We start from the raw sequence: 25,002 nt of genomic DNA, 5'->3' as shown, positions 1-25,002 counted from the left end.
CTGCAGGATTAAATGAAGTGATGACATGATAAGTATACCCCTCTCCTGAGATTCTCTGCTAACCAACAGGTACCAAACTTATTAGAATTTATTCGCCAAAGATCTTGGCTGCCTGAAACTATTATCAACTCTTTCAAATACAACTGCACAATTTGAATGGAGACATCCAATATGCTTTAAGGTTTAATGCAGTAGGTTTTCTTCTATTTCATTTTAAGTACAAATCACTCATAATCAAGAGTTTGTATTATTTTATGACAGGCTATATAAAACATTTCTTAGAAAAGCAAAACTATAACTAGCCAGAACCAGATCCATCACTTGCAGCCTGAGACAGAGGAAATTAAGTCTTTTGGAAATGACCCTAAGAGGATCTGGCATATTTATAAACAGCCCTAATTCAATGATTTTGAGTTGGATTCCATTCCTTGCCCTTGAAAATTAAATATCCCAGATGAAATCTTCTGTCAGAAAATAATTACTGAAATAACAGAGCCAATTTCAATGAAATGAACAAAGCAAATTAGGTAAGAGAGAGAACTGTTAAGCTATATAACAAATATGAATTATTTGCTTCAAATACAGTTGTGAAGCTAGAATGCTTCATAATCCCATCATTCAACTACTCCAACTACCTGTTCAGAACAAATCCAAATATCAAAAAAGTATAATAGAAGTTTTGTATACAAAAAATAGTTATTCTAAGAAAGGTTTATAATTACATTAATCAGGTTCAGTAGCCCCTACTTAAAGCACCCAAGAATTGGTGCTGATGTAGAAACATAGCTAAAATTTCCTTTACTCAGGAAACATTTGGTATTAAAATACTCTCCATGGGCCTTAACTATACTTTGCGCCATTTTAAAAATTCAACAAAGTTCATATGTACAAATGTTTTGGTGGTATCCATGGCTGCAGACCTGCAGATGAGCCAAACCCACTGACTCCTCTACATGCAACGAGAGAGGTCTGAATGGTAAAAGCAGTATTCTGCCTAATGTAATGGTGAAAAGTCTCCCTAAATCAGAAAGCTTGATGCTATTTTAAACTGCAGACTTTTTAAAGCAAGTCCAGTGATCTTTGCCCAGTTTACTCTTTCCTAAGCCTGTATCAACAGTCTGATCAATTCTTTGTGACCAAGAATAATTCTTGGTCACAAAAGGAAAGCTGCAATTTATATAAAGGTTTCAGACCCCTAACTCACAACTCATATGCTCGTTCTATTTGAACAAAAAAAAAATAAAAAAAATTGCTAGCTTCCTGCTTCAGCCCAAACCACTGCATACTACCTCTGTTGTGCAATGGTTACCATGAATAATTAATTCACTCTCTACAACAGATATTGCTCCTTGATTTCAAAAAACAAACAAAGTAGTGGTTCATTTTACCTGTCTGAAAGCAGCTTCTCTTACTACACAAGAAACTGCTATGATATAGGACTCAGTGGAGAAGAAGAAGAAAAGAGAGCAGGGATATCCAACTTAAGAACAACAAAAGCCCTGGGAGCAACTTTTAGGACAAGGTGCTTTCACAGAAAATTCCAGGGACTCTTACAGGAGCTATTAATCAGGCACTTCACTCCAAGTAGATTGCCAGTTTTGATTTTCTCCTAGTACTCAGCCTATGATCATAAGATATACGAGGAACTTTCAGGAAGTGAAGTGATTTGAGTACACCACTGTCAATGGCTATAGATGACGCATTTTCCAGGTTCAGCTTGTCCTATTAGTGCTTTCATTAAGCAGGGGTGTTGTAACCACAACAGTTAAGAATATTTAAGAACTGAAAGTATGAAAAGTGGCGTGCCTCAGAGAGTGAAAGTGGTCTAAAGTGTAGCTGCTGTGAAACTGTGATCTTTACGTAAATGTGTTTGAGAAAATGAATATGAAATCTTTACACCTTAAGCTCAAAGACATCCATGAAGGCTACATATCTGCCCAGCATCTCCATATGCTTCGCACAAACAGTAGGCTGAAGTCTTCTGTCAATTTCTTGGCACCTTGTTACAACTCAGTATATTGAAAAAACAGAAAAGATGTGTGCAGATGTGAAAGGGAAGAACTCAAGTTTCCTAATTACTCAATATATGCAACTGCTCCCCAAACTCCACACAGTGAATGGAAGTCTCAGATTATCTAGGACCAACTTTTTTCAGCTTTGTTTGTGATCCCCAGGCATATTCCAATAAATCTGTAAGCTGTATGTTTTTAAAAAGTAGTTCAGAATTCACTACAAATAACTAGAAATACAGACTCCTTCTGTTTCTGATTAACAGTTGCTCTCTACAAAGCAATATCCAGCAAAGATCATAGCACAATCTCGTGTTGCTGCTTTACAGCTGTCTTGTACTAGATGGAACAGTTAAAAGATGTTGCTTGCCTGAAGATACTCAGTGGGAAAGCAAGATGCACCATGTTTGGTATTGTTTGAGATGAGACAACCTGGCCTTTAGAATGCCTGGGTATGATTAGAAGAAGACATGGGTGAATGAACAACTTGCTCTTATTGAAACAGGTGAAGTCTAGCAGTGTGGTCTTAGGGAAGCTAGCTGATTAGGTTAGTTTCAAAGAAGATACTTACAGGCACTTCTTATTTGTAAGCTATCAGGGCACTTCCTTCTATGTAATACACTAAAAGATGATTGGCTACAAATACCTATAGTTTTTTCTATTCTGGAGGAAGTGACAGCTGTCAAGACCAACATCTCCAGAATGAAACAATGCACAAGCATATTCCAGTAAATTTAAAACTTATAGAGCTACAATGGTGGCTCTATACTAGGAAAATTCTTTTACAGAACAGTGTTTTGGAAAACAGTCATACAAATAAGTAAAAACACTGGCAACTTTCACTGCAAACCATGAGATGAACCTCACCTGATCGCAGTAAAAGACCATTATTAGTTTCAGGTTAATAAAACAGTGCAGTATTTTGACCACCAAGTTCTGGGTAGAATCCCAGTGGTGTTGAACTATCCATGTCTAAAACCAATCCTCTTTTCCCAGCGTGAAAACACGATTTCCCCAACCTGCAGTGCATAGTCGCTGTCCGTGGTCCTTACCCAGCACACCACCATGTTCCTGGAAGCACCAGCTTCCAGCCTGGATGAAGTATTTAGCCATGGTGCTGCAGGATCAAGCTATCAGATAGACGGGAAGTTCAGCCATAGTGAGTCTGTCCAGAGAACTTGAATGTGCAGCTGTTAAGATATACATGTGAAAACTCGTTTTACTGCATTTTAGACAAAGAAGCAAGAACACTCTGGTGGTGCTGGGAATTGTCATCTCCAGAATATGTAGTTGTGTCATAATGCCTGTATAGTTTCACTGTGACAGTTCAGAGAGGCTCCCCAGTCTGGTCTTTCAGACTTTTGCAGGAATCAGACTGAACAGATTTGAAGCATGAAGGTGCTGCTGCAGCCTACTAACAAAATGATGTCTTACCAGGAAATAACCAAAACTGAGGGGTTAAGAGCAAAAATCTATCAAGCAGTCCTGTGTGTTGACAGGGGAGTGGTACTGCAAAGTTTATCTGTGTGTTGCTGCAGCTCAGCTGGTGTGGATGCTTGTACTGAAAGTCTCTTCTTGAACATGTCTGATCTGACATGGAGCCAGTATGTTGGTCATTCCAAATTTGTGTCTCAGTCCTGCTGTGATTGTAGCAAGACACAAGCTTTCATAGCTGACTTTGGGTTACCTAATTATCTCTGAATTAAGCGTACTATGAGACTGCATGTTTCTTTCTTACCAGGATGTGCTTCTGGCACACTCCTGTGTTCATATCGCAAAAACAGTCAGCACTTTGACTTTTCCTAAGTTCTAAAATCAGGGTCCAAATAATGTAGAATCCAACTATTTCACCTCATCTTAACTCTCACGTGACGACTGCGTAATATGTTAAGAGTCGTATCACAGAATTTGTATTTTAGCAGAAGAACTATCTTCCTGATGAAAATATGTAAATTTGGCTGCAAATATCACCTTCAAGACTGTGCTATCATAAATAAATGCCTTCAAAATAAACATTTATCAAAATCAATAGTTTCGTTTTCTTTGCCTGCTTTGGCTCCTAGATGAAGCTACTAAGCTCATTCTAACAGGCATACATAAGGTAACATTGCTGGTAGAAAAGTGAGGGAGAAAGGCATGGAAAGACATTGCAGAAGTGAATGAAATTTAATGCTTGTTTATTTGAAATGACATTGGACACGGTTTCATATAATAAGCCAAAATAACTTTCAAAATGGCTTCTAGTCTGCCATTATTTTTCGTTCAAGTCCTACCATACTGATTTAACCTGCTGCTTTGATGAAAGCATTGGAAAGATTCCTGAGAACTAAAATATAGTAAGTAAAGCTGTCTTCTTTTTAAAGGGATTTCAGGGGTTGGGGGAAGGAGGCATAGATATGAAGAAATGAAAAGAGTTAAGCTGCTCTAGAGATTCTTGGTCACCATCACTGTGCCCTAGGTGACGTGCACTTATAGCATAGCCAAGCTGACATATTTGAAGAACAAGAACTTTATCTGCTCTCAAGGCATTTCTAAGCAGCTTACAGAGATAAAAAGAAAAAAGATGGAAGCAAGTGTTAAAATCATTATATTTTTTCTTCTATGGCTGCATGTCCTAAAAACAGCCTTTATTACTATTGCTACGCAAATACACTTTCTTTGGTTTTAATTAATTCTTTCTTTCTTTTCCCCCAACTGTCAAAATGTTTTAATGTACAAATGTTTTAAGAGGCCAAGCATAGTTTATAAAATCACTAGGTCAAAGGAGTTTGTAACTGGGAAAGAGAGCATTAAAGATAAGAGAAAGAATGAAATAAGATAAAAGAATCTTTACTGAGGATTACATTTTGTTACAGATGCGTCTTCTTCATCAGCAAATCAGAACCTGAGGCTCAAAACCAAGCTGGCTGCAGCCCTATTCCTAATTGCCCTATTCTTTCCTTTCCTTCCTGACTAGTAACAAGTTCCTGACGAGCACCAATCATTTTTTTTACAATAAAATATATTTATTGGCTACTGCTAAATGACTAGCAATGAACATGATGGTTTTACTACATAGGACTTTGCTCTACTTATTCAGATATATTACACACATTTGTAATTCAGGCACACACAGTACACTAGTTCCACCTCAAATTTCTATTTGATGCAGGGCATACTTGTAAATACCTTTCTTCTCAGAAAACAACATATACCAAACTGTGTTTTTTAAAGAGTAGTTCTGCTATCTTCAATTTATTGCTTTTAAGCACCATCATGCTTTAGTTTAAAAAAAACACCAACCAAAACCATGAAAATTATAAAAAGGGAAAATATTTTGCCCATGATAATAATAGTAAAATAATTTTCAGTGTGCTTTATATTTCTCTGAACTCTTCCTGCACTAATACAATGTCCATTTTCCATTTCTGTGGCCATGTAAATGATATTATAAGGAGTTTTTGCAGTTGTTCACTGATAAACAGTTAGCTAAAATACCTCTATAATTTTAAAAGCCAGAGAACCTAAACCAGGTGTCAAACAGTGAAGACTGAAACATTCAATTTAAAATGGCTTCTTTCCATGCTTGTTAGTAGTGTTCTTCTGCTCAGGTATGCAACCTAAGCATCCCCATTTGCAATGTTTTTGCTTAGATCTGACGCTTCTTTCTTTACTGTGCTGAAGATGCGTTCGTAAAGATTATGAACAACCTTATTCTAACCACATTGAAGGCTCATCTTTTATTTACAACTTTGAGCAGGATCTTTTAGTGTTGAAACAAGAAGCAAATCATTTGCAATTTTGAATTTTCCTAATTATACTTCTCCAACTGTAAATATTGCTCTTAATACCTTTCAGTAGCATTTTTTCCCCAAGGTTTAATTCAGTCAATTTTCTGTTACTTTTGTACTCTATTCAAGGGACTTCATAAAATCTTCCAGCACCAAACATGCAATCTGATCCTGAAAACATCTGAAGATTTTCTCATATGTCTGGCCTTAATCTAAAAATGTCTGTAACACCTCATTCTAGGCACCCCACATCAATACTGGGAAGTGTATTTGTCTTCTGTTTCCAGCCTCATCCTTTCTCTGTCAACCTGAGAAATTTTAACCATTTATCAAATTGAACTTCTCTCTTTATGCACAAACTAGCAAAGGAAAATTATGAGAAATTTTAGAAATTTTAGAAATTTTGAAAATATTAGAAATTTGTGTAAAAATACATCAAGTCCTACTGTTTGACACTGCCGCCATGTATTTGCCATGTAATACTGTTGCAGAAATATACTTAAGTTTCTTAATCAAGGATCTGCCTGCATTCTGATTCTCCTTTTCTCTTCAACACCTATCGTGTAAGAAGTTGTAGGCCTTGTAGGCCTTTCTTCACATTTCCCCCTCCTTTTTTCTTTTTCTTTTTCCATTTTTTTTTTTTTTTTTAAGGAGGAAATAGAAGAGAGATGAGGCAAAGAGAACAAGGTATACCTCCTCCTTTCAGTTAAATCAATCAGGAATTTCTATCCCAAACACAGAAAGCCTTGTTCAGTACATTTTTATTGTAATGAGCTTTTCACAGGAATGCACAACAGCAAAATATGCAACACAGACATTTCAGTTTCTCAACTCACAGATTCAGCTACAGCCTAGCAAAATATTTCCAGTAGTGTAACAAATATGTTGTGCAAAATATTTATTTGTGTGGGTATTTGTGCACACACATGTGCAAATATAGCATACAACAACTGAAAATAATTAAAAGAAGGCTAGGCATCCAAGAGGTAATAAATAGCAGAATGATGTGTAACCCTAATTCAGCCTCCATTTTGTATGGATTATGATGTTAATTTTCCTTACAAAGAAACTTCCTCCCACAATCAATGGGCCATTGCTATATATTAATATTTAATCTCATTCAAATAAACCCCCTCCAAGCACTCCTGAAAAAATGTTTTAACTGAACAGAAAGACATCTCTCAACATTTCTATTCCATCATCTCTGTTTATGAAACACTTACTTACACTAAATTAGCTTCATTATTACAGCCTGTACAATGAAATTAAGGTCCATAATTACTGCTACTTTGCTAAAGATTATAGTCAGAATAGTCATTTAGCATCTATTCATTCTGGGTGTTCACCTAGAAATGTCTCAAAATGTGGTTTTACACGGTACTTAGCATTATATTTCACATCTTAAATTAAAGCCACATTTCCAGTCAATTTCAGCAGGAGCTGTGTGTATGCAAGACTTTCAGTTATTTGTTTTGTCCACCCTCAAAGACTAGGGAAACAGATCAGGAAATAAGACTTCTCAAAGGCACATGGCTACCAAGAACCATTCAACCACTCTGCTCAGAGTCTAGAGTAAAACACTTTAAACAGAGAGCATCAAATTGCCTTAGACCATTAAGTCATATTCTTTTCTTTTCTCTGTTTTCTATTTCACTCACTACATGGATTTGAATCTCTAGAACCAGAAGTTAGAAGCCCAGGGAGCTGTTTTTCTATTCAACATAATCTCACCACCAGGACAGCAATTTTATATTTCAGACTTAAAGCCCAACTTTAAAAAAGCTAACTTCTGAATGCTGGACTTAAGCTGTAATATTATTTTAAATGCAGGAGGTTGAAAGGGATTTCAGTTAAAACAATCAGTTGTGACACGAGTCTAGCTGGGACATTCAAAAAGAGAGTTCATTTGTATTGAACTTCACTATTCACTTTCCTGGAACTACTTCTGCTCATGGTAATCGTGAAATAATGGGGGATGAAAGGAGAAAAAACCATACTGGCTGTTCAACTGACTAATACTGAAAGCAAAAGAATCACTGTTTAGACTCTCACTTCAGATTCTACCATAAGAGGCAAAAATGTGTGTTACTTTTTTGCTACTAGCTTCCCTAAGCCGGACACAAGCAAAAATGTTCTTCTGTAAGTGCCACAGTAAACATTAATACCAGAAGACAAAACTCCCACCTCATTTCTCTCTCATGTATGTGTAAACATGTGTACACCTCTGCCCTTCTAAAACAAAAAATCAAATCTAATCTTCGATTTATAGTTTATATGCTGCAAGTGAATTTTCAATTCAAGCCAGCCTTGTTTTTTGTTTTTGTTTTAACAAATATTGCACATCTGATTAACCATCACCTGTATATTCCTTGTTTGTTATTAAGAACCTACCCCTGCCTATGGTATTTATACAGCTTCCAGCTACAGCAGCAGCTGATTTTCTCAATACTAGAGGCTGCTTCACTGTTTGCACAGCAAAACAGATCTTAAATGTATTATATTATGCCACAGACTACAGCCAGGGAAGTGTTGAACAAACAGAATGAAACACATTTAGGCCTTTTCTCCATAGGTACAGAACAGGCATCCAGCAGACATGGTGAGCGCTATGAACAGGTGATAGTGTTTTCACTACTGTATCTATTGAATGCAATTTAATCAAGCTTCTATCGACGAATAAAAAAATAAAACATAAATCATATTTGTTTTGCTAGGGACTTTGTGCTTCAGCAGGAATAGGAAACTCTCCAAGATGCACAAATGTCTAAATCAATTGCATTTCCTACAATAATTAACTTTCCATGAACAGTTTATCTTCACCAAACAGTGACTCTGTTTCAGAAACAGCGGAATAATGAGGTCAGTTTCATTTAGGTAAGCTCAGTTTAATTTTAACACTACAGAGATTTATCTTTGTCTTCATGATGAGTGGTGGGTCACTCTGTGATGGTTACTACTTATTCTGATATGTTTACATTGTTTATTAATGTGCCTCTGATAAGTGAAGGTGATGAAACTGAAAATTTAACATAAAAGCAATAACACCTGCAGGTGCCAGTATAATGAAATTGCCTGTGTGTAGCAGGAAGTACACCTTCTAAACCTATGCCCAGGCAATCGTGTGATAGACACATTATTAGCAGGCAGGAACTTTCACATGGTGGGCTTTTTTGTTCTCCTTTTTTGAGGCAAATGCTTAGATTTAATACTATTCACATCGGACTCCACCTCTGACCATGCCTCTACCCCCTAGATTTGTAAGGATGTCCAGGCTAATAGAACAAATTAACAACTATTTCAGTTTTAGTGAAATGACAGTGTTTACTACAGTTATCTGAAACAAAGGAGGGTAAAATTAAGTTGCTACAACATAGTGAGTCATCAAAGAAAAACCATGCAAGATAAAAGACAGAATTATAGAAAAATTGTTGAAGTATTATCTTCAGAGCAAATCAAAGTCTGGATTTACTGACCAACAGCTCAGCAGCAATAGAACTAATCAAAAGCCTGAGTTTTGGTGTATCTGTGTTTTGCAGATAAGCTTATCATACAGAGTATGTCCTGCCAGGACAAAAAAGGAAAAATTTATGTTTAACCTTTACCTCAGTGAAAGTATGTATTTGCTTCCATGCAACTCCCTCCAAACTGCACAAATCTTCCTGTCGTTGAGACCTTGTTCAAATTTCGTTGATATTGGCTAACTCGCTAAAATTACTTCAGGAGATGGACAAATTGGCAACACAATTACAGAAAAACACTTTGCCCCACAAAAATGGATTCCAATTTGTGTGTAATTTTCATAGGCACATTTTACCACACCACTTTCAGCTCTGGTATTCCCAGTGTATCTTACCACGTACTCATGCACTTGTAGGACCAAAACCCACCTAAACCAGCCACCCAGCTTTCCCTTTTGGAGACAAAAATAAAACCAAACCTGATTTAATTTTTCCATTTGCTTCGTTTGCTACACACCTATAATGCAACCGAAGTTAAGAGCTTTATCAACGTAAAATTGAAGCTAGGCTCCTGTAAATGATTGGAAAGTTTATCTTAAACTAACACTTAAGACATGAAATAAAACTCTCTCAAAGCAACTACTGTGTTTTAATATTTCACATAATGAACCCAAGTAATTTCAAATAGACAAAACAATGCAGTGTGTTTCCATAAAAACAGATTAGATGAGGTTGTATACCAAACAGTGGTCTTAACAAACAAGACTGCACTGTAGAAATGTGGCTTTGAAATACATTTCAAAGACAAATAAAAAAGTTTTTAAGAACAGGACCTTGTTTCAACATTTTGTTTCAAACATTAACAAATTCAGTAAGACTCACAGATAACAAGTTCGTCAACCAAATGCTAATGCACTTATTAGCAACAAAGGTGGAACAGCTTTTCAGCACAAATCTTGATCTTCATTTGCAAGCACCTAGCTTATTCTGTTCTAGAATAGGCTTAAAAAAATAGAATTGTATTTCTTTCTCAAAAAAATCCACCTTGAATTGACTAAGGTAGGTTTCAGATATGGAACTGTAAATACCGTCTCTAGTATCCTAAAGTACTTTCAGTCAAGACACAGTTACACCCCAGAAGCTAGTTTTTATGTAACAGTAACTTAATCATTTGAGTTAACTCTGCAAAATGGCATATAGAAAAGCTAACCCTTATGGAAGATGTTATAATAGAATAGAATAGAATAATAGAATCAATCGGGTTGGAAAAGACCTCTAAGATCATCAAGTCCAACCTTTACCCCAGCACTGCTGTGGCCACCACTAACCCATGTCACTGAGGGCCTCATCTACACAGTTTGTGAACACTTCCAGGTATGGTGATTCCACCACTGCCCTGGGCAGCCCATTCCAATGCCTGACCACTCTTTCAGGGAAGAAATTGTCCATAATATCCAGTCTAAACCTCCCCTGGTGCAGCTTGAGGCTGTTTCCTCCTGTGCTATCCCTTGTTCCCTGGGAGCAGAGACCTGCCACCTCCTGGCTCCATCCTCCTTTCAGGTAGTTGTAGTTATCAAAAACTCCAAACACTGTCCTAATCTTTTGCCTTATTAAAGGCAAAAGGAAATCTGCATTTAATTTATTTTAAATAAATTAAATGTCTGAACCATGTTTGAACCTCAACATGGTCTTCTCCTTTATATCAAGAAAAATCTTGATACTAAACGAATATTTATCAAATGGCATATGACCCACAAAAACTTTAAAGTACAGTCTTATTTTAACATATCTCTCAAACCTATATAACATTCATCATATTTCTAGCTTTATAAGTCATTTTTTCTTGTCCTGAAACTAAGTACTACACACATTTTTGCACAAGTTGTTATGTGTATATGCACGTATACGCAAATGTAGCGAAAAATAACTCAGTATTAAACATTAGCTGCACTCAATCCAGTGCATATACAACCAATATTAAACTGTAAAAACATACTATTGCCTAATACATACACAGTAATACAAACTAAGAAATAGGGGAAGAACTAATAGCAGATAGTTACATATAGAAACTAGAGTAGTTACATACTATAGGGCTACTTCTTTGTGTTCATCCTTTAGGATTGCACTTACAGGTAAACTACAACCTTCTTTAGCAAATTAAACCAAGAACAGGAAAACCTAATGAGATTAAAATGCTCTGAAAAATTTTGCCTACACAGCTAGAGATCAGTGGTAGACTAATTTTTTAAATTATTTCTTATATAGCATTCAGTCATATTAGCTGTACAGAACTTTGCAATTTGCATCAATTAAAGATAAACAATAAAACCTTCATAACTCATTAACAATCAGGATATAATTTACCAGTATTTTACATTAGTGTGTCCTGTACTTGACATAGAAATAAACAAGTACATACCCTGCTCCAAAATTTCTTCCTCTTCTTTTTTGGCTTGATGCAGCAAAGAACTTTCATCAGTATCTTTGGTTTCTGAAAAATGTATTTAGGATATGATGTTAACCCCTGTGTGTGAATGGAATTTAGCATCTTCCGACTGGGGAAAAAAAGCCCTTCTGAAATGAACATTTGATATTTTTATCTATTTACAATAGTTGTACCAAACAGTGCAGCAGTGAAAGAACTGGAATAAAAAAAAATAAGATTTGTATTTTGCTACACAGACACACCAGTCAGATTACTTCTGCTGCTAGAACTTAAATGCCTCCTAGTGTTCAATATAAACATTCAATTCCTTCCATAACAAGGCAGGGGATCCAGAAAACTATGGAAATGTTATGATTCAACTTTGTGGGAAACAGAAGATAAAGCAAATACTAACAAAGTGTTAATATAAAGTACTGATATTTGGCATAGGAAAGAGGTGTGTACCCAATCTTTTGGGTACACAGCTCATGTAACTATAAAACTATGTTGTAAATTGAAAGATGACAATAGAAAGAAATAGACAAAAGACTATGACAAGTATTTCCAACAAAACCAAGAGCAGAATCCCATGACGGTCTATAATTAACGACTTCAATTTCATTCAGAATTGTATCTCATTTTTTTAATGAAAATTTAGCATATCAAAGCAACATACACAAACACATCAGTGAGCACAAAAAGACTTGAATGGATTTTTTTCAAGTTTCGTAAGTTTTTTTCACCTTCATGGTGTCCATGTGTCATCTTTAGCATATCAGACACGATTGGAATAGGAACATTTGCCTCCTGTGGTATATTTCTGAACATCTCAGGGTTTGCATTCTGTGTGCAGGTCATATACGAGACTGCATGCTTGGCTTCCATATAGTACATAATGTAAAAATTACACATTTCGTCATTGGCTGTTCCCCTACATAACACAGAAAAGGTGTGGTAGTTAGGAAAAAAGGAGCTGGATAGAGCTGTTATTCAATTAATCTAACCAGCTTAACAGAGTGTTAAACAGAAGTGGCAATGACATGTTTAGTAGAAGTCCCACACTAAAACATTTAATAGCTTCACTGCATTGAATATCAAAAGTTTCTTTCAGTTTATACTAGACAATACCAGGTTGCACAAACTCCCCAAGTATCTCAGAAGTTCCTAACAATTTGGGTTTGATTCTACAGAAAATTGCATCAACTATTTGAATTGCTCTTCTTTCCATTTCCCCAGTATTATCCTCATAGTCCCCAGTGTGTCATCTACTATGTACATGTTCTGGTGAAATATGACAGAACTGCACTGTTCATCATGCCAGCATTCATACACTCCCCTCTCAATCTGGGGCAAATGTAATTTAAAATCCTTGCAAATAATGTCTATGTTTAATTTCAGCAGATATCTTTTATGACAGCTTTTCCCCCCATGTTCAAATGCATCCATTTATTGGCCAATCATACTAGTTCTAATGCAGCAGAACTTTATTTCATTACATATTAGGGCACCATAAATATCTCTTGAAGAGAAGACAGCACTGCAATCTTGAGAATAACTTGATCACAAGCTTTGTAAGGAAGACATGAGTGCAAGAGGAATGATTAAACACTAGAAAAATTCCGTTCTTTGATAAATGTTGTGCATGCACTTGAAACAGGAGAGGCTCTTCTGTACTGCTACATAATTCTGTCTTCAATAGAAAAAACAGCTGGTATGAGAAAAATTTTCTTCTGAAAAATATTACTTTGTGAGACAGACAACACAGGGTCTCTCTGCAACTGTGATCTGTTCCTGCTTTTTTCCTTTGCCTTATAGGTTGATATATTTTATGTACAGCTACAATTCTGACAATGGAATAAGCTAGAGCTGTAAAGAAAGGTTTGCAAAATAAAGGCTTTTACATTCAGATTTTTTAATTAGCTTTCACAATTACCAGTGAGACTGCATTCACAAAAAGTTACGGGGGTGGCCTATTAGCTGTTTGCAAAAGACGTCAGTGCTGACTTTTCCAGCAGCATCCCGCAGCATTCATTTATTCACCATAGCAACATTAATGACACCAGCCAGAGGGGAGATATGAGGAACATGGGAGAATAGACTATTTCAAAGGGAAATTGTTATTTTTCCATGCATTGAAAATTTAGCATCCCTTGGAGACTACAAAAATCAGACTCTGACTGGGCAAGCTCTGGTTAACCTTTTAGAAAGCATTAACTTCACTGTTGGCCTCCCAGTATCTGTTACTATAATTGCCTCCTCTTTAAAACTCTAGTAGAAAAGGGGATGTGGAACTCACATGAACTCTGGTTCACCTGACACGTTACTGTGTCTAAAGAATTCAAAGTTGGTCCTTTTAAATATTTACAGCAAAAAAAAAAAAAAACAAACAACAAACCAAACTCCATCAACAACAGTTTTAGTAAATTCACAGAAAACTCAGAATCCTTCTATTAGATATTTGAACTCCTGAGAAACCCTGTTTCATGAACAATTTTAATCTCGCTACTGAGATGCAATATTGGGGTGCTCAGTGCATTAAAGGTCTCATCCCTTGGGGTGCTGCAACACATACTTCCAGAACAGAGAGACTTCTGCAGGGTATCTTCATACATCTATATATGCAGTAAATTCCAGTGCAAAGAAATTGAGCCACTTAAGAGAATATTTTTTTGAATATTTTATCTATTTTCATAGTTCTATTTGTCAACTTGATCTTACAGAACTCTGTCTGTCATCTTCAACTGAATAGCATCCCTGACAAACACAGTTCAGATTTTCCTATTGATCATTATTAGTCATTTATGGCTTTGTTTTGATAAAAGCCTGTATATTTTTATATTGAAATAACGGTAACTCGTATATTATTCCAAATTTTTAAAGTCAGATTTTATGATAGCTCAAAATTAATCAGAATTTTATAACTTTCCATGAATTTTCTTTTGAAATAATCACGAGAAACTGTGACGCTTTATTATTTTGTTTTAAACAGTGACTAACTTCAACTTACTAAAAATAGATTTTTTTAGACTTGATGAATCCTTTAAGTGTACATCAGCCCAACATCTGAGTAAGGTGCTTGGCAGCACAGCTTCTGAACACTTCAGCAAAGTGAGGGCAATGAATGTTGTGTAGAGTTAAATATTTAGCAGACTAGACAGCAAAACAGAACATTCTGGCAGAATTTAACAATCAGAATTATCTTGAAGGGACACATGAAACAAATACATTTCTAAACATAACCAGTGACACGGAGCAAATAGAGAAAATTTACCCTATATGTGTCTCTGTAGTTCTGCCTTCACCACTGAACACACATCTAGCTGCTAGGATATCATCATAGCTAACATCCACAAGATGTTCTACGGGATAGAATGCCTGAAAGAGAAGATGATTCACCCTAATCAGTGAAAGCATCTCATATTATTTACATCAACACCCACACACAATAATAACTACTACACATCTGAAAAGTAATTTCAGGATGGTTTGTGCATCGTAATGTAACCATGATAATGTTTGGCAATATCCACTTTCCATCGGCACAACACGTACCAGTGGAAATACCATGAGGTATATCTATAGGTACATGACTGCCAATTCAGCTTCCCAGTTTTAAATAATCAAGATTTATAGTTAGAATTCAAAAAACAACCAACCTGTGGTAGTTGTGGACTCTGTCTACCAATCAATGTCCATTGACCATTTCTCACTCTGTAGCCACTCACTACTTTACCTATAACATACCAATATGTATGTGAACATGAGACATCTAAAAAAATATGCCGCAGTGTCAGCGTTTTTCTCTTAAGTATTTGACATTCCCACGTTGCAGTAAAACTCTTACCTAGTCTATGTGTATGAACTCTGTAGGCAAAAAGGTGCATTGGAAACCTTTTGTAATGGCAGGCAATGTCTGCATCAACCGCTGTTAAAATATAATGGCAATAAACAAAGAACACCACATTATTTATCAGAGAAAAGGTACACTACTGCAGTTCATTCAATATGGTTTACAAAAGGTATGCCTACACCGGACAACATATAATTTCAAATTATATTCCATAATACCTTATGTATCTGCCATGTCTATCTGAAGACATCAAGTCACTTGAAAATGACCTTCTGTGATGATGTACATAAAAAATGGGACTGAAAATTAGTACTACTTTTTCCAGCATATGCTACGGCTATTTAACAAAGTAATAGACTTGCTTGCAGACTATGTAACACGTAAAAAAAACTTAAAAGAGACACACTTAAACATAGCTACGGTAAGCAGTCTACTCAGGAGAAAATGAAAATAAACTGGTATCATTCTAAACTGATACAATTCACAATGAAGTCTTGATTATAAGATCTTGTAGTTCTAGGCCCAGCTTTAAAGATTTAGGGTTAGATGCAGACTTTGGCAGAGAAGTGCTATACTTAATACTATACTTGTGTTAGGAGCACTTTAACTTGTGTTAGAGAACAACTTCTGCTGATGCCTCTCTGAGGCTGGCTGAGACTGGCTGGCTGAGACAAATGCAGCCAGAGAGACTGGCTGCATTCTTCCTTTTATAACAAACTTCATGATTTTCTGAAGAACTGCAAATTTGATTGGACAGGCACAGAATCTTATTCCCCTTTCCCTTGTCCCTTGAAATTTCTGCAATGATCAATGATTGAAATGTAATGCAATGATTGAAAAAGTAAATTTCTGCAATGATCAATGATCTTTTGCGGGGGATAAGGAGAGTGGTTTCATTTGATGTCTTCATATTGAAGAGCAAATTCTGCTAAGTTTCAATTCAAATTAAAAAAGATTTCAAGTTGCTGAATTCACTGAATGGTTGAAGTCAGCTGAGCCTTTGACCACTTCATCCTATTTAGGCAGTTAACTGCAAATGGAAAAAATGGTGTTCTCACATATCTTATTTAGAATGCCAGTTTAGCATAGGAAAATATGAAGTCAGTGTTCAAACTCCATAGAACAGAACATTCCATTCTAGCTTGAAGAAATGATACTGGGACTATACAAGCTGAGTTTCAGATAAAATCCACTGAGTAGGATTCTGAATAGAAACTGTTTGGGAACTTTGTTGTACAATGTTTTTTCCGCATTTTGACCTTTAAACCATTTAGAAACATATGAATAAATTCTTTAAAGAACAGTTCCTTACTGGTAGAAATTAATTTATTAAAACTGAACTCTTGGTAAATCACAAATAGCATGATTGGCAAATACAGATGAAGTACAGTCCAAAAAATTTTATGTATTTTTTTGGTGGGAGGGAGGGAATAAGAAAACAAATAGGGCTTTTTTTGTAAACTACTAAGACAAAAATAAAATACTTGTAAGATTCCTAGAAATTTCAGTATTGCACTGATCACTATTGTTTTGCACACTGTCTTCTACAACACTGATCACTTTTGCTGATGTAGACATCAGGAAATATGATACAATTTTAAAATTATAAATATTTTTGTCATCATTTGTTTAATTTGTCCATCTACAATTCAGAGAGTGTCTGCTAAATTTTCTTCCCCAATAGGCAGTAAAAATAAACCAGATGCTGAAATTACATAATCACTTTGTAGAATTACAACTCACCTTTCTCGCCTGGTGGTATTACAGTGTTCACAGACATCATAAGATACATTCCGGCAATCAAAGGCTGCCTGCAATTCAAAACTCAAGCTGTGCTAATCAAGTCCTTTTCAAAACATGACTGCAAGTGACACGATATACAATACCATTTACCACCACTAATTTCTAAATGTTGGATTATGTCTGAAACTGGTCTACTGAGAAAGCAGATGATACACAGCACTTTCCTTTCCCTACTGTTTTTCATACAAGCTAAAATTTTTAAAGCATCTTCTTCAAAACATGTGAAAAACAACCTGATCATCTACATAATTCCTGTCCTTGTCCCAGATTTCTAAATATGAAGTTGTTAAACTGGATTAACTCAGTACCGACAGCATTGTTTCATCAAGTTTCTTAGCAGAAACAAAAATTTTTGCCAACAGATGACACATAACTTCAAAATTCTTAATATTGTGATGTATGGATTATTTTCATTTTACATGTTTTCAGAGGAATCTAAAGTAGGGGTTTCCATTCTGTTCTAATGAAAAAAAATTGCAGCATTTAAGTATTTTAAAGATACTTACTTCTGATGTGTCAGATGTAAAGTTACACCAGAGCAGTCCTTGTGTTTGTCTGTACAAATCACAAAATGGTTTAATCATTAACAGCTGAACTCATATAAAATTATTACATATTAATAACATTATTCTGCTGTGTAAAAAATACCAGAAGACAAAATAAGTTTTAATCTTATTGTTTGCAGTAGAACTTTCATACTATGGAAACATCACTCAAATTTGCAAAAATCTGAACACAATGCTGCATTTGTAGCAAAATCCTAATATAGAGCAAAACTAGTGGGTGAAAAACTAACTGCTTTTTTGGCATTAGATACTGTAGATCTTTATGAAATAGCATCTGTGAGATGAAACAGTGTCATTTTTACAAGAGCAGAAAAAGTTGGTGCGCTTCAAACAAACCTATATTTTGAAAAAAGCTAGAAAAATTAAAAATTTGTGGAAAAGTAATGGTTTCAGCCATTAATAATGAAACAGCCAGAAATACTTGCAATAAAGTCAACAGGTGAATTTGAGATATCAATACAGACAGCAGTTCTGTTTAACACTGGATATCCTAGAAGGACAGTAAAACAATTAATTTGTTAATGTACTGGACCAGCATTATCTAATGCATTTGACATTTTAATGTAAATACACTGAAGACTTGATAGTTACTCTATTTTAGTTGGTGATCTGGAAGTTCAATATTCTTTTTTTTTTTTCAAGAAGTTCTCTTCCTGATGTTCATACCTAAATAGCTCTAGTTAGAAGATGGATATAACTCCAAAGCAGGTAAACAGAAAATGCTGAAAAAATACCTTCTAACAATATTATGCTTCAGGTAAGAAAGAGAACCGAGTAGCTATGGATCTGCTGACAAGTGATAACTTGGGAGAGATTTTCTTCCCATCAATAGCTAGATTCAGAACTGAAAAAAACAATGCATTTCAACAGAAGAAAGGATAATGACTAGAGTGGGACAAAACAGAGAGACTTTCCAGCTTAAAAAATATCAGTTTAGTTTTTCAAACATTAGCTATTTTAGTCACACCACATTTCATTATTAAAGGATAATATTAAGTTTAGGTTTTACCACTATTAACACTAGAATTTAATTCCAATACGTTCACCGAGTAGAAAGTTACTATTTTTACAAAATGTACAAATTAGTGCATATGTTATGCAACTGAAAAAGTTGCTACCCCAGTTTCACTAGATTCTCACAGTGCTCACCATCATGGCATCTGAGAATTCTTAAGTTTCTCCAGCTCTGTGTGTCCCAACAAACACTTCGGTATTTAAAAATCTGAACCAATAAATCACAGCTCTACTTTTACAAATAACAACACAAAAGGAAAGTCTTCACTATATACGTGAAAGAAAAACTACAACAGTAGCCCTTTGACTCTACACTAGTGGGTAGACTACCCACTACTATAGATGCCCTGAATGTTTGGAAAGCATGTCTCATGAGAGTTCTTGAAACCAAGAGTGATGAATCAGAAGGAAAGTAGCTGAAAATTCAATTGGTAATAGAGAAAAAAAAGTATACCCATTCAATGCAGATGGGATTTCTGATGGTCTTTGTCAATGATACGTTATATTGCCTGAAACTCAGAGAGTTTGGTACCTATATTCTGTATAAAGCATTGAATATGGGTATGGCAGAGTACTGACAAATTCACTTGCAATTACACTAGAAGTATTTTAAGACTATGTACATAGGAACAAAAATCCAAAGCTAGTCAGTCAGCCAGTGTGCTGCTGTACCATCCACATTTTCTGTTTTACAAAAAAGCCAAATAAGCAATATATTGTAGAAGATATTCTCATTACAATAACATACAATCCTATGTATCATTTTTATGCAAACATGCATGTTTGTACAAAAAAATAGTAGCCACTGAAAAAGTAAAATTTAAGCTAAAAATTCTCCAATTTAAAGTGCAGTCACTAAAACAGATTTAAAAAATAGTCTTCAAATGTTTTTGGTTTTTTTTCGAGTTACTTGTTAAAAATAAGAAAAAAAAACAACCAAAAAACCCCCACATTCATCAGATGGTAAGTAAGGAGGGGGTGGCAGAGAGGTAAAGAATAAAAGAAGTTGAAAGAGAGAGAGAAGGGGCAGGACCACATAAAAGACTAAGTTATAGTAGATAAGGCAAAAATTACAAAGTCAAGATACAGTCAGCACTGGCTAAAGATAGGAAGAAAACCCGACATTATGACATGCCAGAATAAGCACTAATTTTCAATCACAGATAACACATGTTGCTTCCAAATGGCCAAGTCATGAATCCAAAAGCATGAATCCAAAATTTTTGGCTATTCACATAACACAGGTGATGCTGCAAAATTCAGCTTTATAAGTTTAACACTGTTGGAGAGTTTGCACTACATAAATTTTAATGGAAGTTGGGAAATGCTTGCTTCCTCAGAACATTTTACTTTATTACTTTACGTCATTTAAAATTTTAAAGTTTAAAATGCAATCAACAGTTTTGTGTCTCTCGGTTCTGCAATTTGCAGTTGAGAATATCACCACCCTATCTTTTAAACACTGCTGAAAAACTATCCCAAAACAACAAACCCAAACCCAACATATGCCAAACATTAGTCATGTTTGAAAAATCTAACCCTTACTGTGTCACTGAGTCTTTCTTTTAAAATAGCGCTGTGGGAGGAAGGAAATTACTCCAATATATTTCACTTTGCCAGTATTAAAGTGTTTTCACACTATTTAAATTTTCAGACTATTGAAAAAATTTTCATTCAGTATTTAAATCTAAATTGAGTAATTTCAAAATGAACTGAAGACAGTGGGAAATTTATTATTGCTACTATACAAGGCAATCATATTAATCATATTATCAGGAGAAACAAATCAACTTCTGGTGCAAGAATCTGATCTGCAGTGCTGTGTCAAGCGTAAATACTGGATAAATTGGTCTAGGCCCCTAAGAAATTCTTGCACCATGTTATAATTTTGTCTGTGGTTATATTTAGCCATGACTGAGCTAAACATTTTTCTAATAGTTACAGAGGTATGCTTGAAATGCTGTTTACTTGCTTCTTCCCTACAGCTGACCTCCTTGAAACACTGAAACCTGCTGAACCCTCCATCCAAGAATGAAATGAGGCTGTGCTTGTTCCCCTTGCAAACTCACTCCAAACTTTACTGTGTGACTGAAGCAAAAATATCCTTAATGCACAAACCAAACAGAAGGTGACCCACGTGGCTGAGGTGGGAAATGCAGCAGACATTGTCTATTTGAACTTTAGTAAAACATTTGACACTCTCCCACAGCATCCTCCTGGAGCAACTGGCTGCTCATGGCCTGGACAAGCATATTCTTCACTGAGTAAAGAAGTGGCTGGACGGCCAAGTGCAAAAAGTGATGGTAAACGGTGTCACATCTGGTTGCCAACTGGTCACTAGTGATGCCTCTCAGGGCTTGGTATTAGGGCCAGTGCTGCTTAATGTATTTACTGATGATATGGATGAGGGGATTGAGTGCACCATCAGTAAATTTGCAGATGACACCAACTTGGCTGGGAGTGTTGATCTGCTGGACGGTAGGAAAGCTCTGGAGAGGGATCTGGACAGGCTGGATCGATGGGCTGTGGCCAATGGCATGAGGTTCAACAAGGCAAAGTGCCAGGTCCTGCACTTGGACCACAACAACCTCATGCAATGCTCCAGGCTTGGGGCAGAGTGGCTGGAAAGCTGCTCGGCGGAAAAGGACCTGGGGGTGCTGTTTGCGGAGCTGAACATGAGCCAGCTTGCGCCCAGGCAGCCAAGAAGGCCAATGGCATCCAACCTAGTTGAGTCTATGATTCTACGAAAATCTCAAAGTCTCCTTTCAGGTCTGTCAGTCCAGCTGACTGGAATTACTTTGATTTGTTTCAGCTATTTAGCAAATACACACTGCTCTGGGACAAATAAGTTACTAGTTAATATTTGCCAGGTGGCAAAGACTGGAAAAAGCGTTTTTATATACCTCAGAAACAGGTTCAATGAAAGCCAATTTCAAGGCATTTTCCAACCCAAATGAAACTAGAAGCTGTGCTTATGACTGTATTTTGTGTGGTGTGCAAATATAACACAATCATATCAAATATTCCCTGCTTTTATTTACCTATGTAATCCAAAATCAATGCTGCATGTTAAACAGTTAAATTAGTTAGAAAGAATGACCTGTGCTACTCCTGCCAAATCGTGTTTTCTAGGAGAAGTATCTGAAATACTAGAAATACAGTTTGTCAAATGGAACACTCATAACTGAGAAGCCAAACTATCCTAAACAGAAATGCTCTCTTTCTGTAGACTGATTTTGATAAAACTTCCAATCCAAGTCCAACAGGCTTCCTCCCTGTCTGTCTATCACTTTAGTTACATGTATGATAATCTGCCATGGAAGCTGAGATTTCTAGGGCTTCCTAGATACTTAAAATTCTGTGGGTTTTTTTACTCAGAAAAACAAAGACTCTTCAAAAGCTATTTTCTTTCCACTCTGGGTACATGGATTAGAAATTATAGGCCACACTGTTCAAACTCTTTATTCATTTTTTTCAATGCTCTATTTTTAATATTTAACAGAAACAGTACAGTACTCATACATGGCTACTAGAATACCTAAAAGCTTTCACTGTAACAGAATGGTGCTTGGTTTTTTTTTATGAAGCTCCAAACCCCTTGTTATTTCAAAGTCAGCCCTTTGACTTGTACCAGAATCTTCACATATGGTCTCAGAATTGGCTTTGCTTCATTAAAATAAGAAGTAGCCTCAAAGCTGGAGCACAAGCTCTGAGCAAGGCAATTCCAAAGCTAATGCTCACTGGGAATTAGTTTTATACAAGTTATATTTAAAAAGGCAAAGACATACAGCACAAAATTTAACTTGAAGTCTTGGTAAAGAAAGAGACAAATTCAATACGCTGCTTTCAGTATTTGATACATAAAAGAACACTAGCTGAGCCAGGTTTTTTTCATGAGAGTCAAGGTGCTTGCTCCTGCTGATCTGTTCACTCATCCAGAATCTCAGCAAAATTGTTTTTAAAAGTCTACTAACATGAGAATGAAACTCTACCTTTATTCAGTCTGTGAAAAACAAAATGCAGGCACAGACTCCCTGGTGCCATTTTCACACCTTTCCAAATAGAAAAGAGGCAAACAGTTGTTGATCCTGATCTGGTATAAATTTTTTAGCAAATAAATACCTTGTACAGATCACAGATGACTGATTTCCTGAAAGGAAATCATAACATACCATAGGCATGAATATTCAGGAATATGCGGAATTAATTTTACTCAAGGCACCAATGTTAAGCCTTCTGGTTATCAAAGAGAAGCACATGGAATTCAGTGCTCAAAATAAGGTAGATTATTTTTCATTTTAAAAATAAGATATCAGACTACCAAGTAAAGCGCACTGAAATAAGACAGAAGGCATTCTGTCATACTCTTTAACCTTTGAAAGAGTACATGAAACTAGTATCTCTTAAATTACACTCCACACTTCTTAAACTTTCATAATTTTGCAGGTTTATATCTGCGACATTGATTATTCTAAGCCGTGCACAGATATTCTAGGCAAAACATAAGGAAAGTGTTGCTCTAAAATTAAGTTTTGACTACCAAGTTAATTTACTAATAAAACTTTCCATGTACATCCTCAACTAATATGCAACAGAGGGTACTGATATCATTTGTTTCTGGTTTTTTTTTTTTGCTGAAGAGTGACAATGAACAGTAAGAACTCTCACTGTCCCCAAGCAATAATGAAGAGCAGGCTCTCAACTATCATGCTCTCTTTAGAGGTTTTCAGCTTCAATTATTTGTAATTTTAGCAGGCAAAGAATCTCACTGGCTGCAGTGATCCATCTGAATTGTCCCATGAAAATAAAGTCTTTCAACTTCAGTTGCACACGTTTGCATATGTGCTCCATTTAAACAGTGCTGGCACCCTCGAGTTTATTCCTTCCTCATCCTCCTTCTCATTACCATTAATGTCTTCATGCTACATTTTATCTTTAAACCATGGTAGAAACCATACCGTCAGCTTCAGACAGTGCTGCTGAAAAATCTGAGTATTGCAGAAACCTTGCCAGTGGTATACGGAAGAAAGGCTGCATGGCACCGAGAAGCTACCAGCTACAGGCTAACTTCTTTGTCCAAACCAATTACAAGTTGTTGATCACTTACCATGGTACCACAGAAGGGTTCAGAGGCCATAAGTGTAGCTCAAACTACTGCTGTAAGGCATGTTCCTCCTTTATTTTTTTGCTATTACCCAGCTTACTTTTCCTTCCCTCTTTCAAGTCCAACTTGTTGATTATCACTTAGCCCATGAGGATCTTCACATTCTTGTTTAAATCCTACACAGTAATGTAACAGAACGAAGTTCCAAGAGAATGACGACCCACAGGTTTTTTTGCTCTTGAAGGTCAGACAGGCCTTAACCCAGAACCGCCACACAGGATGTGATTCACAGAGTGGAAATAAGAATTCATGCATCTCAAAGATGTCAAAACAAGACATTTTAGGTTTAAAGAACAACACACAACATTAAAGATAAATAAATAAGTAAATAAATAAATAAATACAATTAATCTTGTCCCCCAAGGTCACAGATAATCAATATCTCAATGTGTATTAATGAAATCCAAATTTCATTAAACCAATATTATAATGTATGGGCTGGATGAGCAGACAATGAGATGGACTGAAAATCTGCTGAATGGTTAGGCTCAGAGAGTGGTGATCAGTGGTGCAATGTCTACTTGGACGATGGTAACTAGCAGTGTACCCCAAAGGTCAATACTGTGTCCAGTCCTGTTTAATATCTTCATTAATGACCTGGATGACAGGACAGAGTTCACCCTCAGCAAGTTTGCCAGTGACACCAGACTGGGAGGAACAGCTGATACACCAAAGAGTCGTGCTGCCATCCAGAGGGACCTGAACGGGCTGGAGAAATGGGCCCGGAACCTCAGGCTGTCAACAAGGGGAAGTGCAAAGTCCTGCACCAGGGGAGGAACAACCCCAGGCACCAGAACATGCTGGGAGCAGTCCAGATGGAAAGCAGCCTGGCAGAAATGGATCTGGGGGTCCTGGTGGACACCAGGCTGAAGATGAGCCAGCGATGTGCCCTTGCTGCCAAGAAGCCTAGTAGTGTCCTCAGCCAAACTACTGCCAGCAG

At 36.2% G+C, this 25,002-nt stretch overlaps 1 protein-coding gene across 10 annotated transcripts in view; it reads right to left on the bottom strand.

Annotated features, from left to right (window-relative positions):
- Positions 1-25,002, bottom strand: part of PAM (peptidylglycine alpha-amidating monooxygenase) — a 136,094-nt gene that overhangs the window by 26,406 nt on the left and 84,686 nt on the right. For all 10 annotated transcript variants that reach the window (XM_030511385.1, XM_030511393.1, XM_030511391.1 and 7 more), the window contains 7 exons: positions 17,825-17,873; positions 17,259-17,326; positions 15,510-15,590; positions 15,322-15,398; positions 14,937-15,040; positions 12,409-12,596; positions 11,660-11,731 (listed from right to left, as the gene is read on the bottom strand). In XM_030511385.1, the coding sequence (XP_030367245.1) occupies positions 11,660-11,731; positions 12,409-12,596; positions 14,937-15,040; positions 15,322-15,398; positions 15,510-15,590; positions 17,259-17,326; positions 17,825-17,873 (639 nt within the window). The remainder of the gene's footprint in view (positions 1-11,659; positions 11,732-12,408; positions 12,597-14,936; positions 15,041-15,321; positions 15,399-15,509; positions 15,591-17,258; positions 17,327-17,824; positions 17,874-25,002) is intronic.

Source organism: Strigops habroptila, chromosome Z, assembly GCF_004027225.2.
Source record: "Strigops habroptila isolate Jane chromosome Z, bStrHab1.2.pri, whole genome shotgun sequence".
In the NCBI taxonomy this organism is placed as follows: domain Eukaryota; kingdom Metazoa; phylum Chordata; class Aves; order Psittaciformes; family Psittacidae; genus Strigops; species Strigops habroptila.
This window is presented reverse-complemented; position numbering and strand designations above follow the sequence as displayed.